General features: G+C 39.5%; 1 protein-coding gene across 4 annotated transcripts in view; it reads right to left on the bottom strand.

The window, feature by feature from the left end:
• Positions 1–17,109, bottom strand: part of LOC101166531 (SH3 and PX domain-containing protein 2A) — a 93,906-nt gene that overhangs the window by 11,453 nt on the left and 65,344 nt on the right. For 3 of the 4 annotated variants that reach the window (XM_004065662.4, XM_020712136.2, XM_023954995.1), the window contains 2 exons: positions 10,277–10,390; positions 5,444–5,527 (listed from right to left, as the gene is read on the bottom strand). In XM_004065662.4, coding sequence (XP_004065710.2) covers positions 5,444–5,527; positions 10,277–10,390 — 198 coding nt within the window. The remainder of the gene's footprint in view (positions 1–5,443; positions 5,528–10,276; positions 10,391–17,109) is intronic. The other variant, XM_020712191.2, reaches the window with a different exon arrangement.

Consider the following 17,109-nt stretch of genomic DNA (forward strand, 5'->3'; position numbering starts at 1 on the left):
AGAGGCTCAGATCTATCAGACCAGACAAGACCCAAGGTGTAGGCTGTGCAAAGAGGCGCCTGAAACAATCCAGCACATAACTGCAGGGTGTAATATGCTGGTAGGGAAAGCATACATGGAGCGCCACAATCAAGTGGCTGGAATAATATACAGGAACATGTGTGTAGAATATGGACTGGAAACCCCAAGGTCAAAATGGGAAACACCCCCTAAGGTGGTAGAGAATGAAAGGGCTAAGATCCTGTGGGACTTCCAGATCCATACTGATAGAATGGTAATGGCGAACCAACCAGACATTGTAGTGGTGGACAAAGAACAGAGGAAAGCCGTTGTGGTGAATGTGGCAGTAGAGCTGTGACGGTGTGGGATTTTTGATCACCACGATGATGAACCGGAGAAAGCCTGGAAAGTGAAGGTGACAGTGGTGCCTGTGGTAATTGGAGCACTAGGGGCAGTAACCCCCAAGCTGGAGGAGTGGCTACAACATGCAATTTCCTTCCCTGACATTGGATGGCGCTTAATGTAAACAGAAATACTCCTGTACACAAGGTGGCGCTGCGCAACTTTATGCTTCTTAAAGTCCAGACACGTGTGCAAAAGCGCCATTCTCATTGGTCGCATAGATTTCGACGCGACGCGTCGAAAAAAAAAAACGAACCCGAGGCGTTTTTTTTTTTTTTGACGCTTTGACGCGTGGCGTTTTTTCGCGTCGGTGTGCACACTCTCATTGGTGCCCTTTGTTTAGTCACGATGCGTTAAACGTCGGCGAAAATCGCCGGCGAAATTCGTCCCGGTGTGAACGGGCCTTAAGATACTGCGCAGGACCCTCAAGCTCCTAGGCCTCTGGTAGAGGACCTGAGCTTGGGTGAGAAACCACCCGCGGAAGGGTGAAAGGGGCGTTTTTTTTTAAACTCTTATTTACTTTTATTTATCCCACAATGGGGAAATTGTTCTCTGCACTTTAACCCATCCCCTAGGGGGAGCGGTGAGCTGCAGACTAGCCGCACTCGGGGGGGCGAAAGCTGGCTGGGGAGAGCAGGGATCGATCCTCCAACCCTTCGGTTATTAGACGACCTGCTCTACCGCCTGAGCTAAACTGCCACCCATATTTTTTATGTAAAAAAACACGCAAGCATCCCACAGGGCACAAACCTAGACGTGTAATTTACAGTTCATCACTTACAATGTTTTTAAAGTTCTGCTAAAAGCTTCATGCAGATGACACTATAGTTTGTGTACATCACTGTAGGCAAGCTTTGTCATTGAACCCACATACTCTGTCGCTAACACGCTAACAGCTAAAGCGGAGACTTTTATTTTTTATTCATATTTAATTTGGCAAAAACAATTTGTAGCAAAGAGGCTCTCAGATGAATGACTGATTCTAAGCTTTACCAGCTACCAGCTTTTATTTTAAAGCTAAAATAAAATAGACATAATGTCTAGATATACCAGAGTAGCTTTTCTAGAACATCTTTGGAACTGGTTCAAATAATTTAAACCATGACCCAGAGGTGGTTTTTCTGGAGAGAATACTCCTCCAGCAGTCTGCCTTAATCAGAGTCCTCTAGAGGATTTTTGGACCAATGCAATTGGATGCATTTCTGACCAACCATCCTCTCTCACGCTCTGTTAGCCGTGCTAGTAGGGGAAAAAAATTATTGAATGCCTTTATGAGGTCCAGAAGAACTCTCAAAGATTTGAGGCTGAAGAAGGTAAGAAAAAACTAAAATTGGTCACACTAAAAGTGAGATGATCTGCAAATAGCACTAAATGTGTATGCCTTGGTGACAAATGACTAGAAATGGATCAGACCAGGTCAAATGTATTTGAAGCATGAGGCAAATAGGAGAGAATGTTACTTTAGAATGCCTGCAGAAATAAGATTGTTAGAGGAAATGTAAAGGGCAGGAATGATGTCAACCTGAACTCTTTTGTTTAAGGAAAAACTTCAAAAGGTGACATTTTATAGTAAGAAACTTTCCAATCTGTCACTGCACAGCAGCAGAGGTCCGTTATATGTGGAGAAAAGTGGGATGTGGGTTCTTAAAGTCTGCAGAAACTGGGCTGAGTACATGCAGATGACTAAAGCACAGTGATGACTTGCATAAGAATCAGGATAATGCCATTTTACAATTTTTACAAATGGTAAAATTTGTTAATTTTTAGCATTTTAAAGTAGTGTAAAAGTTATTTCAAGTAAAACTTTTACACAAGCTAGAGGAAAAGAATGACATTATGTCATCTCATAAATATAATTAGAGACATTTGTTGCAGGACATACTTTTATTACATATTCTACGGTTCTCAAACTGCTGAAAATGAATAAAACCTTCTATAAGTGTTAAATCATCTACCAAAGGCCAAATTTGTTATAAAAAAGTTGTAAATGCTACTATATGATACTTAACAATGCTAAAAATGCTGAATCAAATAAAAACATTGAAAAAGTTTAATGTATTTCATTGTACTACAATGAATGCTGACTGCTTCATTTGCCAAGGTTATCCAAACAATTGTTAAAACAAATAAAAACCAAAGGCCATAGCATACAAGTTTCAAATAAGCCAATCCAGTTGAAAAAGTGGAATTCATTAAAAAGGTTTTAGTAGTAGAAATCCTTCATAAACTGGTAGAGGCCAAGTAAGACAGAAAAGTGATCTCAACAGCGTAGATGTTTTCAGCCTTTAGTAACAGTTAATAAGCCTACAGAGTCTGTGTTTTACAGCTATCTAACAAAAAGAAAGTGGTGGAATTTAAGATCAAACTCATTTTCTTGTGGCGACAGTTTCTCTGAGCGACTCTTCCAAAGGCTCTAAACAAGCAGAGGTCTGTGTGATTCAAACCAGTCTGCTGATCGGGCCGTTGTCCCACTTTTACACTTTCCATCAGCTCATTTGGCTCAACCTTGCTGCTGTGGGAGGTGTTCCTGGATTGGGAACAGACCTGCAGATCTGACACTGTTGCTTGGAACTGTTTCTTCAATTTAGTGAAGCCATCCTTTGATATCTGTATCCACTAAGAAGGCGTCTGGTTGACAATGTTAACTCTTTGCAGACCAGATCATTGTTGGCTGTTTTTTTTCCCCTTCTTTTATTTAGTTTACCTTAATATTTTCATATCAAAAGCTGTTAATATCACAGCACAACCTCATTTATGTTACTTGGTCACTATGCTCTTCTGTGTTAACACACTAGACCTAAAAACAGACCCCAAAAAATGTACTGTTAAAATAAATTACAAAAACGTAACTAAATGAAAAATGTAGAAAGTTTGCAAACAGTAAAGTTAAATGCAACCTTTTATTTAAAAATGCAGTCAATGTCTCAGGTGTTTCTGTACTTCTATTTCTAAAAAGTTTCAAAATGACTTAAATGAAATCTCTTTTTTTTATTTTTTGTTTTACAACTATTAACATTCACAGTAGGATCCCACACAATGATTTGTTCCATTCCAAAAAGTAGTTACTGTCCAGCTGCACACACACGGCCACATCAGACCCGACACTTCCAAGCTGTGTCCTTCATGATTTCATCCAGTTGAAGGCAGCGTTTGCATTTTCCTCTGCCTTTGTTGGAGTTCTTGTCAGATTCTGACAATGGGGACAGGAATGTGATCAGCCCTCCTGCTCTGGGGAACACCTGTCTTGTCCACACCACAAAGCTGACACACCGTCTCCCACATAAAGTCTCTGTGTGTCATATCTACACACCTACTTGACACTGCTCTTCTCACACCATCTCACTGTTCAATCCAAGTATGCAAAATGTCTCAAATATCTCAGCTTGTAAAATTTTTCACTGGTACTTCTCCGTTTTTCGTCCCACAAAATCTGCCTTGAATTCATGTCAGTAAATACATGAAAATGTATTGATTGGTCAACATGATTACATTTTTACTGAATGGGATAGAAGGGATTTCACATTTTTGCTTGGGAGTGCTCTCACCATTCAGTTACACCCTGAAACAAATGCGCATCACATCCATGATGTTTTTTTTTAAATATTAAAACCATTTAAAATGAACAGTCAGCTGATCATCTTTATGTGGCAAAAAATGCCCTTTAAATCAGGTGATGGGATTTGGACATTCTAAAGCGTCCATCAACTCCCAAAGCTTCCTTAGGTTTATTTTAATTCATTTTGTTTATGAGTTCAGTTTTCTTAAAGCAAAAAGGGAAAAATGTAAAAAAACAAAATGCTTAAACACACTAATAATTCAATTTAGTCCAGATTGTTCCAATAAAGCCAGATTGTCCTATTTGTATAGTAATGGCCTTTTTTTAAGAGGACAACAGATTGCATTTGGGTGTTATTGTGTTATGAGTAAGCAAAGAGCCAGCTTTATGTTGGAAAAGTAGGGGGGGGGACTTTAGTCTCTGGAGGGAGACTAAAGAATAGAATATATTTTGTAGATGGTTAAACACACCCACTATTTCAGACTGGCCAATGATCATAGTATCACGCATTTCCAGATGTTATAACTAATGATTTTTTTTTCTTTAGAAGAAAAGAAGTAAAAGTAAAATCCTTATTGGTATTTTGAAAACTCAGTAGGCAGCAATTCTATTGAGGAGGGGTTTCTTAGAGTTACTGCTTTCACAGTGCAGAAGCAGTTAGTCTTAATGGAGTGCAATTATACTGTTGTTTCGTGAGAACCCATGAATAACTGATGGAAAAAGAACTGCAGGTTGACTCAAGGCCACCCAGCAAGCAGCACTTGGCAGTATCCTCTGCAAGTTGTTGTTGACTGGTTAGTGAATATGTAAACTAAGTTGTTTACCATGAATCCACAAGTTATGAAGGAGGCCGTCAAATAATAAAGCTCAGCCAATTTTTTTTTTTGTGTGCACTGTCAACATTTTATAATGCGTCATCATCTATTAATAGGGCGCAACGAATCACTAGCCATGGTTTGGCACATGCATGTACTGTGGTTCACCCCCACTCCTCGTACGCATCTTGCTTGTGCATCAATTATATCAGTAAATCAATTGTCCGTTCACACCAAACGCAATTCCTGGTTCAAATTAATTTGCTTCTTTTTTACTTAACATGCGTCAAAGATTCTGCTTGACGTTTGTCCGAAAGTGTTTTAGCCACTTCAGATGCCATTGAAGTGCAGACTTTCAGCTTTTCTTCCATGGGTTCAACAAAAAGATTGCATAAAAATGTGAAAAACTAAAACATTTTTTAAACACAATCCCTGCATCCCTGAGTTGTTTTATTCAAAATCCACTGTGGTAATGTACAGAAACAAAATTAGAAAGAATGTGTCTCTGTCCAAATATTTATGGTCCTGTGTGGGTGTGTGTGTGTGGGTGTGTATATATACATATATATGTATATGTATGTATGCATGTATGCATGCACAAGTTATTCTTAATAAATGTAACTGGTTCTTAGAAGTGTGTAGATTGTGTAATGTTATAGTATTTATTCACCTCTGCTCTGCTGGCGGTTTACCATACCACCGAGGGTCCAGCGACGGTCCAGCCTTTTCAGATGGGCCTTGCGTCTCTTAGTAACTGATGACGAGCAACCAAAAGAGAAAAATCAAATAAATAAGGAGTTAAAGTAAGAAGCCATGACAAGCAGGGAAAAGTTGGCATTAGTACTAGAAAACAAAATCCTTTAAACAATCATAAACAAACCAAATATGTAGTTAATAACTGGTAATAAGGTTAATTAGTTTAGCATGTGAGACCATTAAGTACACTGGAAAAGATATTTTCCACGTCCTTGTGGTTTCGTTATATGAAAAATGAAACAAAAGCTTCAGTCTGACAGCATTAAGAATAAAAACACTGTTTACAAATACAAATTATTCCTCCTGAACATGCAACAGAACTTTCCAAAGTTAGTAAATACCTCAACCTTGGCTTGACTTGTGTTACCACCCTTACTAAAACAGTTGCGTTGGCAACCACACAAAGTTGGACTTGATCAGTCTATACAATAGTGCGTATAATTTTTACAGGCAGCCACAGTCAATTACAACACAAAAACTCTTTAGATCATTAATATATAGCACTAAATTAAAAGGCTTAACGTAAACAAAGTGATTCAGAAAAGTGGTGAAATAGCTGATCAAGAGAAATAATTACAATAATTTCTAGAATTCTCTGCCTTTGCTTCAATATAGAAGTTTTTTTTTCTTTGCATTCCAGATTATGACCTTTTAGTCATTCAACAAACAGTTCTGTCTTGCCATCCAGGCAAGCTTACACATGACATGAATGCAGACTATCCACAGAATGACCAAATTTCACTATATATTTCTTAGTGCATGTATTGGTATTGGCCGATATTTGCATAATTTGAGTTTATATCGGTGCAATATTAAAAAATCTACAGATATTTTTCTGTTTTCAGAAACACTATTTTTGAAATGTATACTTGTTTCCTAAAAGATTGGGAAGCTTATAATGCATACAGACATATTTATATGAAAATTTTAAAGTAATACTTGTTAACTTTTCTATAAGATCGTTTGCTGTACGTTAAAAAGATCAAGTACAATGTGATTGTCCAGAAAAAGAGAAGTTATGCAATTCTAATAAAGAAACAGAAAAGAAATGTAAAGAGGACACCGGTCCTCGAGGCCTGGATTTGGGGACCACTGCTGTAGACACTTCAGACCATACAGGTGGCTGTAGGCAAATATCGGCTATCGGGCACAGTTGCAGGGGAAATATCAGTTATCAGTATTGGCCCATCCCTTATATTTGTCATACCCTGACATAAGCAAAAATGATGTTTAAAAATTGTATTCCATCTTTACGACGAATACTATATAAAGTCAAAGTAATATATGGTGGGAAAAACATGTTTATCACTCCAAAACTTTAGTGAACTCCGACCTGTAGGGTATGTGAGCTGACTAGTTGTTCTTTCAGCTAATTCCACAGACATTACAAATGATTAAAAACAGTTGCATTATTCACACAATAGTTTGATTGCGTTCTTTTAAATGTGGAGGTCCCGCTGATGCAAAAGACACTTCTGAAATATAGTTTTACTTAGAGACACTCTAAAACTAGTGATGCTTCTACTGAAACAAACACTTTCATGCAAGCACATTTTCAGGCAGTATCTTGCTGCTTAACTATTAACCCTTGTGCTGTCTTAAATGACCCCACCCTTACATCGATGTGTTCTCCCTACCATGACAAAAGTGGATAAAGGTGGAAAGATTTCATGTAGTCCATGGACACCAGTGAAGATCGCAAATCATTGAAGAAAAAAGGTGCAGTGCTCTGTTTAGTGGGTCTAGATGACCCAACTCCCAATGGTAAAGTGCCTAAGATAGCACAAGGGTTAAAACAACTATCCATCCAGCTAATATTTGTGTGTTTTCTCCATTTGGTAAAGCTAAAACCACAAACTGACAAGTATCTCTCTCATGTAGTTGAATGTGTATGGAGGTGTGCTCTTGAAGCAGTTAATGTACCCTGAACTCCAAACATTTATCCTGACCAATTGAGAAGTCAATATAATAAAGGCATGAGTGATTTGTCATCTCTGAGGCCACATTGAGAGTGAACACATAAATGAGGGAAAGGGCGGATGGTGTCGACACTTGTCTTCCATCTATCTTTCAGCTGTGGTAATCTCATTTCTTCTCTGCCATTAAGCTTCTTGACTTCTTCCCCATCTCATCTCCTCATCGATCCCCTTTGCAAAATATCCACCCTCTATCTTTTTTGTGTTGCTCATGTTACCTTTAATTTCTTTCCCCTTATGATTTACTCTTCGCTAAGCAGCAGTTTTCTCCCATTGACCCCCCGATAAATAATAAAATAAAAAACATATTAAGAAATGTTATTTGGAGGTAGGGCTGTGACGATAACCGCATCACCGCACGTTTTTTTTTGTTAAGTTTTGCATATGGCGCGTGAATGGAGCTATAATAAACACATTAAACACATTCATCTTTCCTGATAATTGACTTTTTCCACTAGTCCTGTGTTCAGACTTTCCTTCTTTTTTTCACTGTTTTCTCCTTCTCTCCCACAGCTCTCTCTCATAGGCGCGCGCTCTCAGTGCTTCCGCGCTGCACGTGCCACGCGGCTCCCTTTACACACAGGAGCGCGCTTTCAGAAGCACACAAACTCATTCTACAACAGAAGTTTTCGTCTCGCGAGGAAATATGACAAATTTACTGCGTTCTAATTGTTAATTTACATTGTATTAATTTCCGTTTCAAGCTGCGTGCGTTCTTAAGGGCGCGCGACACGGCCGCCCGCCGGAGGATTTTGTGTGTGTAGGGAGGGGGGGGGGGGTTATTAGGGTTCACCTTCACTCCAAACATGAATGCGCACTGTTAGATTTCCATGAATATCACTACATGTTTTGTTTGGGAACTATTTTTTGCAGCGTAACGTTACGTGTCTGTATAAACAAAGGCGGAGCCTCCTGTCCCGTGTTCTTCATGGCTACCGGAAAAGTGACAAAGTGTCTGCAGTCTGTTTATTACTGGGCAATATTTAATATTCTGAGAAGATGTGTGTACCAAAGAGCACAGGTGAAGGCTCGCGTGCAGCTAGAGAACGGTCCGCTGCAGAGGGATCAACACGCACCCCCAACATACGTGTGCGCACCTTCCTCCTACATGCAGCGCTGACCCACACAGTCACAGTCAATCCACAACACCTATATGGGTTTTATATATAGTTAGTTCATTAGTTAGGTAGTAGTTAGTTGTTACTGTTATTTTATAATAAAGAATACTACGTTGTAATTGTATTTATTACTGATGCGGCCGCCGGGGGATTTTCTTTTTTTTTTTTTTTGGAGGGGGGGGGGGGGGGGGGCGGTTAACCGCGACACCGCGCCCCCTGGTGGTTCATCACCGCGGTGATGAAAAATCCGTCACCGTCACAGCTCTATTTGGAGGTGTATTCTACAGAGTTTTTTATAAATAATACTCAGCCAATTTAATTGTGGTAAAAATGTTCAGCATAATGAAGAGAGAAGGGTAGGAGTTTTGCTACAGGGAGTGATAAAGTGGCCAAGATGCTTTCAACCCAAGAATGTCAAAAGGGTGTTGATGGGGATGATGTGTGACTTTAAAGTCCTAAACACTGAATTAATTATTAAACATGAATGGCCAGAGTTTATTATTTTAGATGGAAAAATAAAAATAGTTTTACATTTGGCATTGCTTTTTTTGGTTGATGACAGCATGTTCTAATGTCACACACTTAGGTTGATTACACTAACATGTCCAACACTGGAGTTCAAAAACTGATCCTTAGCTAACTTAAACAGAAAGTAACTTCTAGCTACATATTGACCGATGATGATCGGTCAATAGAAAAAGAGAACATTGTTTTTACCCTTTTGACAAATGTCAGATGGAAGCGCTTCTTTGTGCCTGCCACTACTGAAGTGTAGAGTCTCTACCTCAAATCTTTACGAAACTCCTCCCTTAGTTTCTAAAGAATTATAGCAAAAGAAGCTTATTTCTTTTCTCCCGTCTTGTGAGAACCTTTAACCTTTTCTTTGGATGGTACTAAAAATTATGCCCTAACATTTTGCAGCACTTTCTGTTGCAGACCTACCAGAAACAAGTTGCTTACGATGGGAACCAAGCACTACTGTTACTACAGGAATGTATATACCAAAGTGGAAAAAAACAACATACCACTGTAGTACTTCCCAACAGGGGGAATGAATTGAGTTAAAAAAATTACACTTTTTGTAAAATACCTTTTTCTACATTTCTTTGCAAACAGTAACAAAACTTTACCTCATTCAGAATTGCGTACTTCTTTGGGACACCGGCAAGAAGTAAAACTAAATTACATTTAGCAGATATTTTTACAGACCGAGCACAGTCTGCAAGCTTGCAGCTAGAATTTGCATTTTCAGAGGAGATGTCCTTTCTTAGCTTATGATCCCTTGTGCTGATATGCTGGAACTGTTTTTATCTCTCCTAGATTGCTTTGACCTGAGAGAAAATCTAGGGTTTTGAGTTTTGACACCATGATGAAATTCTCTGTCTTGGACCAACCTAGTAGATTACAACAAAACAAGACTTCTGAGCAGGAAGAAAGACATTTGTGGTTCCAAAACATTAAAAGCCCATTAGGCGGTTTCTGCTATTTTAATGCAGTGCTGCCATGGCAGGCTTCTAATGTTTAGCTGGACATGTGTTGGTGAGGCAGTCTAGTCTGAAGGACCACACCCAGCTTTACACAAATGTTTCTTACACATCAGCCCCTTTGACAGATGTGTTTGTTTTGTGAATAAAATAATGTTTATGCACAGACCTTCTCCAGTCCTGGAAGTGGTCAGATCCGAGTCATCTCTAGTTCCACTCTGGGACTCCAGATACGTGGCTGGGACCCAACCTTGCTCCTCTGCTGTGCTCACAAACCACCATCCTGGAAACAGAGAACACATTAGTTTAAATGAGTGAGTGGGTGCAGATTTACTGATTTACATCAAAGAATGTCTATTGAGAAACAAAAACAAAATCTACAGACTAGGGCTGCACGGTATAAGGAAAACTTGCGATGTGCTATATTAGTGATCAATATTGCGATGACGATATAACTAGCGATAAACAAATAAATAGTAAAAACAAAAATCAAAACATTTCCATTTGACTGCAACAGTTTAATTTATATAAGAGTCAAAATATTTTAAATTACACTCCAAATGACCCTCGTACATCTGACATAAAAGCTCCATCCAATTGGTCAACAATGTGAAGGGCTGTATCTGATTGGTCAAATGCTTAAAGGGATTTATTAAATTTGTTAAATACTTCAAGTTGCCATAAGATTGTTTTAGTACATTTAAGGTTTACCATTTATTGCGATTTTAGCAGACTTTTGCGATATGGATATTGCACAACCTGAAATTGCGATAACGAAAAATTTGCGATTAATTGTGCAGGCCTACTACAGACACAGGTCTGTAGTCCAGACCTATGTCTGGTCCCCCCTTAGCCCTTTAAATGAAAGACGGAAGATCTGTGCATGAAGATTTTTTGTCAGGAGTATTGAACAAAAACACATTGAGAAGATGTAAACTCCATGACAAGATACAAGCCCAAGTATGAGACAGAAACTGTTTGCTTCATTAATAATAATAATGGATTGGATTTATCTGCGCTTTTCAAGATACCCAAAGCGCTTACATTGTGTCCATTATTCATTCACTCCTCATTCATACTTGGTGATAGTAAGCTACGGTTCTAGCCACAGCTGCCCTGGGGCAGACTGACAGAGGCGTGGCTGCCAGTTCGCGCCTACGGCCCCTCTGACCATCACCGGGATCATTCATGCGGATTCAAACACCAGTGGAGCCACACTGGAGGCAAGGAGGCTGAAGTGTCTTGCCCAAGGACACAACGACATTTTGGCTGGTGGGAGTGGGGATCGAACCGCCAACCCTTCGATCATTGGACGACCCGCTCAACCACCTGAGCCACTGTCGCCCCTAGGCGAGAATTAGGTGTGAAAAGTTCTGCTCAGTCTTAAAAAAACATCTGATCGTTGTCATCATCTTATTGTAGAGACACCCATCCTGATAAAAAATATCAACAACTTTTGTACAGCGTTCTCTAGTTTATCGCCGGGGTTACGTTCCATAAATAACCGTTATAGGTGAAACAGACGTATTATGGGTTTTTTAGGACAAAGATAAATATTTTCACTCTCTTCTCTCTTGTTTAAACTCTCAAAGTTCAAACCTTAATAAAATAAAATAAAAAGTCCAGTATAATAGAATTAAAACATACATCTGCTCGCTATTAAGATTGATGAAACTCTAGCAAGCTACAAGTCCTGCGTCTCTCTGCAGAAAACATGGCAAACAGTTTTCACAAGATGAATACACCCATAGAGAGTGAGAAGATGCCTGAGGAATGGAGGAGAAGCGTTCTGGTCCCGATCTTTAAGAACAAGGGTGACACGCAGAACTGCAGCAACTATAGAGGAATAAAGTTGATGAGCCACACAATGAAGCTGTGGGAAAGAGTAATGGAAGCCAGGCTTAGGAAGAAGGTGGAGATTTGTGAGCAGCAGTATGGTTTCATGCCCCGTAAGAGCACCACTGATGCCATTTTTGCTTTGAGAATGTTGATGGAAAAGTACAGAGATGGTCAGAAGGAGTTGCATTGTGTGTTCGTAGATTTAGAGAAGGCGTATGACAGGGTGCCTAGGGAGGAGCTGTGGTACTGTATGAGGTCGTCTGGAGTGGCAGAGAAGTATGTCAGAGTAGTTCAGGACATGTATGAGAGAAGTATGACGGTGGTGAGATGTGCTGTAGGTCAGACAGAGGAGTTCAAGGTGGAGGTGGGACTACACCAAGGATCAGCTTTGAGTCCTTTTTTGTTTGCTATGCTGATGGACAGGCTGACAGACGAGGTAAGACAGGAATCTCCCTGGACAATGATGTTTGCGGATGACATCGTAATTTGCAGTGAGAGTAGAGAGCAGGTGGAGGAACAGCTAGAGAGGTGGAGGTTTGCTCTGGAAAGAAGAGGCATGAAGGTCAGTCGTAGTAAGACAGAATACATGTGTCTGAACGAGAGGGATCAAGGTAGAAGCGTTAGGTTACAGGGGGCTGAGGTGAAGAAGGTGCAGGAGTTTAAGTACTTGGGGTCAACAGTTCAGTGTGATGGAGAGTGTGGAAAAGAGGTGAAGAGGCGAGTGCAGGCAGGTTGGAGCGGGTGGAGGAAAGTGTCAGGAGTGTTGTGTGACAGAAGAGTGTCAGCAAGACTCAAAGGAAAGGTGTACAAGACAGTGGTGAGACCAGCTCTGCTCTATGGGTTAGAGACGGTAGCAGTGAGACAGAGACAAGAGGCTGAGATGGAGGTAGCGGAGATGAAGATGTTGAGGTTCTCCTTAGGAGTGACCAGGTTAGACAGGATAAGGAACGAGTACATCAGAGGGACGGCTCATGTTGCCTGTGTTAGCGACAAAGTCAGAGAAGCCAGACTGAGATGGTTTGGACATGTTCAGAGGAGGGACAGTGGATATATTGGTAGAAGGATGTTGGAGATGGAGCTGCCTGGCAGGAGGGCAAGAGGACGGCCAAAGAGGAGATATATGGATGTCTTAACAGAGGACATGAAGTTGGCTAATGTTAGGGTAGAAGATGTCCATGACAGAGTGAGGTGGAAAACGATGATTCGCTGTGGCGACCCCTGATGGGAAAAGCCGAAAGAGAAAGAAGAAGAATACACCCATGTCTTAATAATTGCCATCATGTTAACAGTGTAGTATATCAAACATAATTATTGTTTGCTGGGAAAAAAGTTAAAATTTACTTTAATGTAGAGATGGGAAAATTGATACATTAAAAACTTGGATGTTAAAAAAAAACTGAAGGTAGAACACCACCTTCATGTAGACTCATGGAGAGGTGGCATAAAGTAGCAGCCCTTCATGTAGTATATAAATAAAACTGATATACTATATATGAATATACTATACTAATATCCTAAATATAGAATCCTGATCCCATCCTGACAGCTGATCTGTGGTATCAAACAGAATCGTGTTTGAATCAGGTGTTGCTGTGAGGACATGATAGTAGTGGATCAGCAGACAGCAACTGTCACTGGTTTTAAGACGATTCAGCTTTATTAGAGTTCTTCCTTTCAGAGCCATCGTTAACCAGGCTGTGACAGTCTGTCAGTCTTTTCCACACAGGCTGCCGTTGAATCGTTTATCATGACAACATTAATGAAGAATAACTTTGAAAAGACAATGGGCTTGCATTGCTTGTTGGTGTTTCTGACTGTACACCATATGCTGAATGCACTTCCTAATTGTCACCATTATTATAATAAAGATTTAATTTGGTAAGCAGATGGTCTATAGACCTCAGATTGGAGTGCATCTGTGCATGATAAATGCTTTTTTTGTCTCTTGTTCTTTGCCTGGATGAAGGCATCTTACTAAAAACAAACACAGAAGATGGCCTAGATTAAGATGAGAAATACACATTAGTTTGGCAACACAATGCAGGATTGGCGTTCAGAAACTACCCATGAGCAAACTGCAGCTGTTTATTATTAACTGTTTAAAGTTCCACTCCGATCATCTTTTAAACCATTTTAAAATCGTTCCCAAAGTATTTTAATTGTGACTATGTTGATATGAGCCAAAATGAAAAAACCTTCCCCCACTTCCCATCATCCATCTGTTTACACTCTCCCGTTTGCTTACAGCCCCTCACACCCCCAAACCTTACATAAAAAATGGTGAGTAATATCAGAACTATCCAGCCGTACAGTTTTGAGCCAGACGCCAGTTCAGATGAGAAAAAACAAAGATGTGCATGGATCTAATTTTCTGCAAGTGGATGCATCAGAATGGATCTGACCAGGGAGCTTGTGGGCCGCAGATTAAAGGTTCTACCTCTTAGCTAGAAGCTTTTTCAAACTGCATTTTTCTGTCTGCTCCTGATTCCAAACAATTAGATTAAATACAATTTAATGCCTAATTTTCTTTGAATATGTCCTCCATCAGAAAAATGCTACAAGAACATATTAAAAACATTATTTTCAGAGTGAGTCTTAAACAAGATTGCAATTTTACACACTCATTCTTAAAATAGAGAAAAAAACTGTGGCTACTAGTTTTAACTAGCTATACTATTCATATGTTATCAAGGTGGCTTTCAATATTAGCCAATGATACCCATAGAAACGGAAAGAAAAATATAGAATTTAACTTACAAATAAAACGATTGCCTTCTTTAAAATACAGGTTAACTTTCAATGACAATTAAGGTTTATTTAATTGTTAAACAACTAAGAAAGCACAATATAACCCTTGAAAGGCTTGTTATGGACCTTAGTCCCAATTATGATTGTCATTGCACTCTTTGGGTTTCTTTGTGGTCTGGGTCTGTTTCAGGCACTGTCACTCTCAAACCATCAGCTGTTACATCTGTTTCCAGAAGGTTTGGTGTCCTTGATTACAGTATGAATGCCAAAAAATAAAGGTTAAAAATGTTTTTCGCGGTCTTGCCTAAATATCCTGTTGTCTTAGCGCACTTTAGTAACAGACGGTCGGATTAATCCCTGAGAATCTCTACTGATTTGTAGTAAAGGCCTTGTTTTTGTTATTATGTAAAAGTGTACACAAGGCCGGAACTGTAGAAAATTCAGAGCAAAAATTGCAGACCTTGATGCACGTCACTACCTCTTTTTTTGTATTTCTAATGCCAAGCAAAAAAAACACTGTACCTCCAGGATCAAGATGGTTGCGCCAGTAAATCCATGAAGTCAAATCTTATCTACAATGACCTTAACTTCAACCACACCAAAGGATGTTCATCTATCAATTCTGCTAGCCATCCATCATTTTTCTATTTTCATTGAGCTAAATAAGTCCTTGCCCCAGATTGCTGGGTAATACCTAATGAGTAAACTATATTGATTATACCTTAGCACAATTCTCAGAGATGTGCTGTGCTTCAATTGGAGAAAATCAACCCATAGGAAATTCACATCAAAATGTGGTGCCACTAATGACCTCCTCCATGAGCTCTGAGGCTAAACTGTTTCCAACAATATAATTTTGTTTATTATAGTTAGGAAAACAGTCTGATTAAAAATACATCATTTGGAATTCCAGTGATCTGCTTTCCTGAATATAACATTATTCTCATTTATTTGGTTTCATGAGTCCAGCCTCTCATGTTTTTGTTCTTTTTTGCATTTTTCCTGAAAACCTCAAAGGATCTGATGGACAGAAATAGCAGCTTGCTTCATATGAAACAAGTTCATGTTTTGATAAGCTAATTCATTTCAGCTTTATAAAACTAAAAACAGAGTGGGAATTGAAGCCACCTGTTGGCCTGTCCAGGTTTAGCACGGAATCAGAGTTAGAAACTCATCCTCCCAGCATCTCACTTCATATCTTGAGGAATAACAGAACTATAAATTGTCACTCAGTGATGGAAGGCTGACGTGCATGCACTGACCAGAGTGTGCTCCACAGCTGTAGAACATCACATCTGATCAACACAAAGCACAGCAGATAGGGGAGATAAAGGAAGATTCTAGCCTATTCAGGCTAAATAGTTGAGTGGAGACTTAAAGAAAGCACAAAAACCAGAGACAAAAGAGGCAAGTTAAAGACATTAAAGTTAATTAAGAGCATTAACATTAGTACAACACTGTCCATCATGATTTTCTCTAACAACCAATCATTGGTTTATCAGAAAGTCATGCTCAAAAACCTGACTGTCAAAACTGGTGTGAAAATAGAAGTTTTGATATGTTTACATTTTTTTTAAATAACACCAGCATAGGTTTAGTTCAAAAAGTGAATATTAACCCTTTACCAATGGTGTCGACCAAATAGGAATTTATTCTCCTAAATTCAGCAAAAAAATATCAGATGTAGTGTCCCCCCTCCCCCTTTTTTTTCTTTTGGAACACATCCATTCATCCATTTTCCAAACACACTTAATCCCATTTGGGGTCACAAGGCTGCTGGAGCCTATCCCAGCTACTATTGGGATAAGGCTGTGTACACCCTGGATAGGTCACCAATCTCCTGCAGGGTCTCATAACCACACATACATTCAGCCCTAGGGACAATTTAGAAACATCAATTAACCTATAAAGCATGTTTTGGGCCTGTGGAAGGAAGACTATGCGCCTGGAGAAAATGTACTTATGCATGAAGAGAACATGCAAAATTCACACAGGTCCACAGAAAGAATTTGAAGCGGCGCCTTCATGCTTTGAACGGAAAGTGCTAACCACTACACCATCATGTAGCCCTTTGGAATATATCTTCACAGCAAAAAAGACACATGCCATTCAGAAGAAAACTGACCGCCCACCTCACAATCTATTGGAAGTGTGCTGCAAACATCTTTTGGTAGGCTCAAAATAGGCAAATCCATCCAAAGTGGCCTCTATAATGTCTCTGTCGTCAAGAGGCAGCTTAAAATAACATAACCTAATTACCTTGAAAATCTAAACATGCCAAGGGTTCAGCTACAGCATTGGCAGCTGTTGTAGACATGGTCAGAATAAGAAGTAATTTTGGTTCAAAAGTGGCCTAAATGTCAAAGACCATCTTTAACTGAGTTTAAAAGAGGAGCTAGAAAAATCCAGGAGTTG

The sequence above is a fragment of the Oryzias latipes genome, chromosome 1 (genome assembly GCF_002234675.1).
Source record: "Oryzias latipes chromosome 1, ASM223467v1".
NCBI lineage: Eukaryota > Metazoa > Chordata > Actinopteri > Beloniformes > Adrianichthyidae > Oryzias > Oryzias latipes.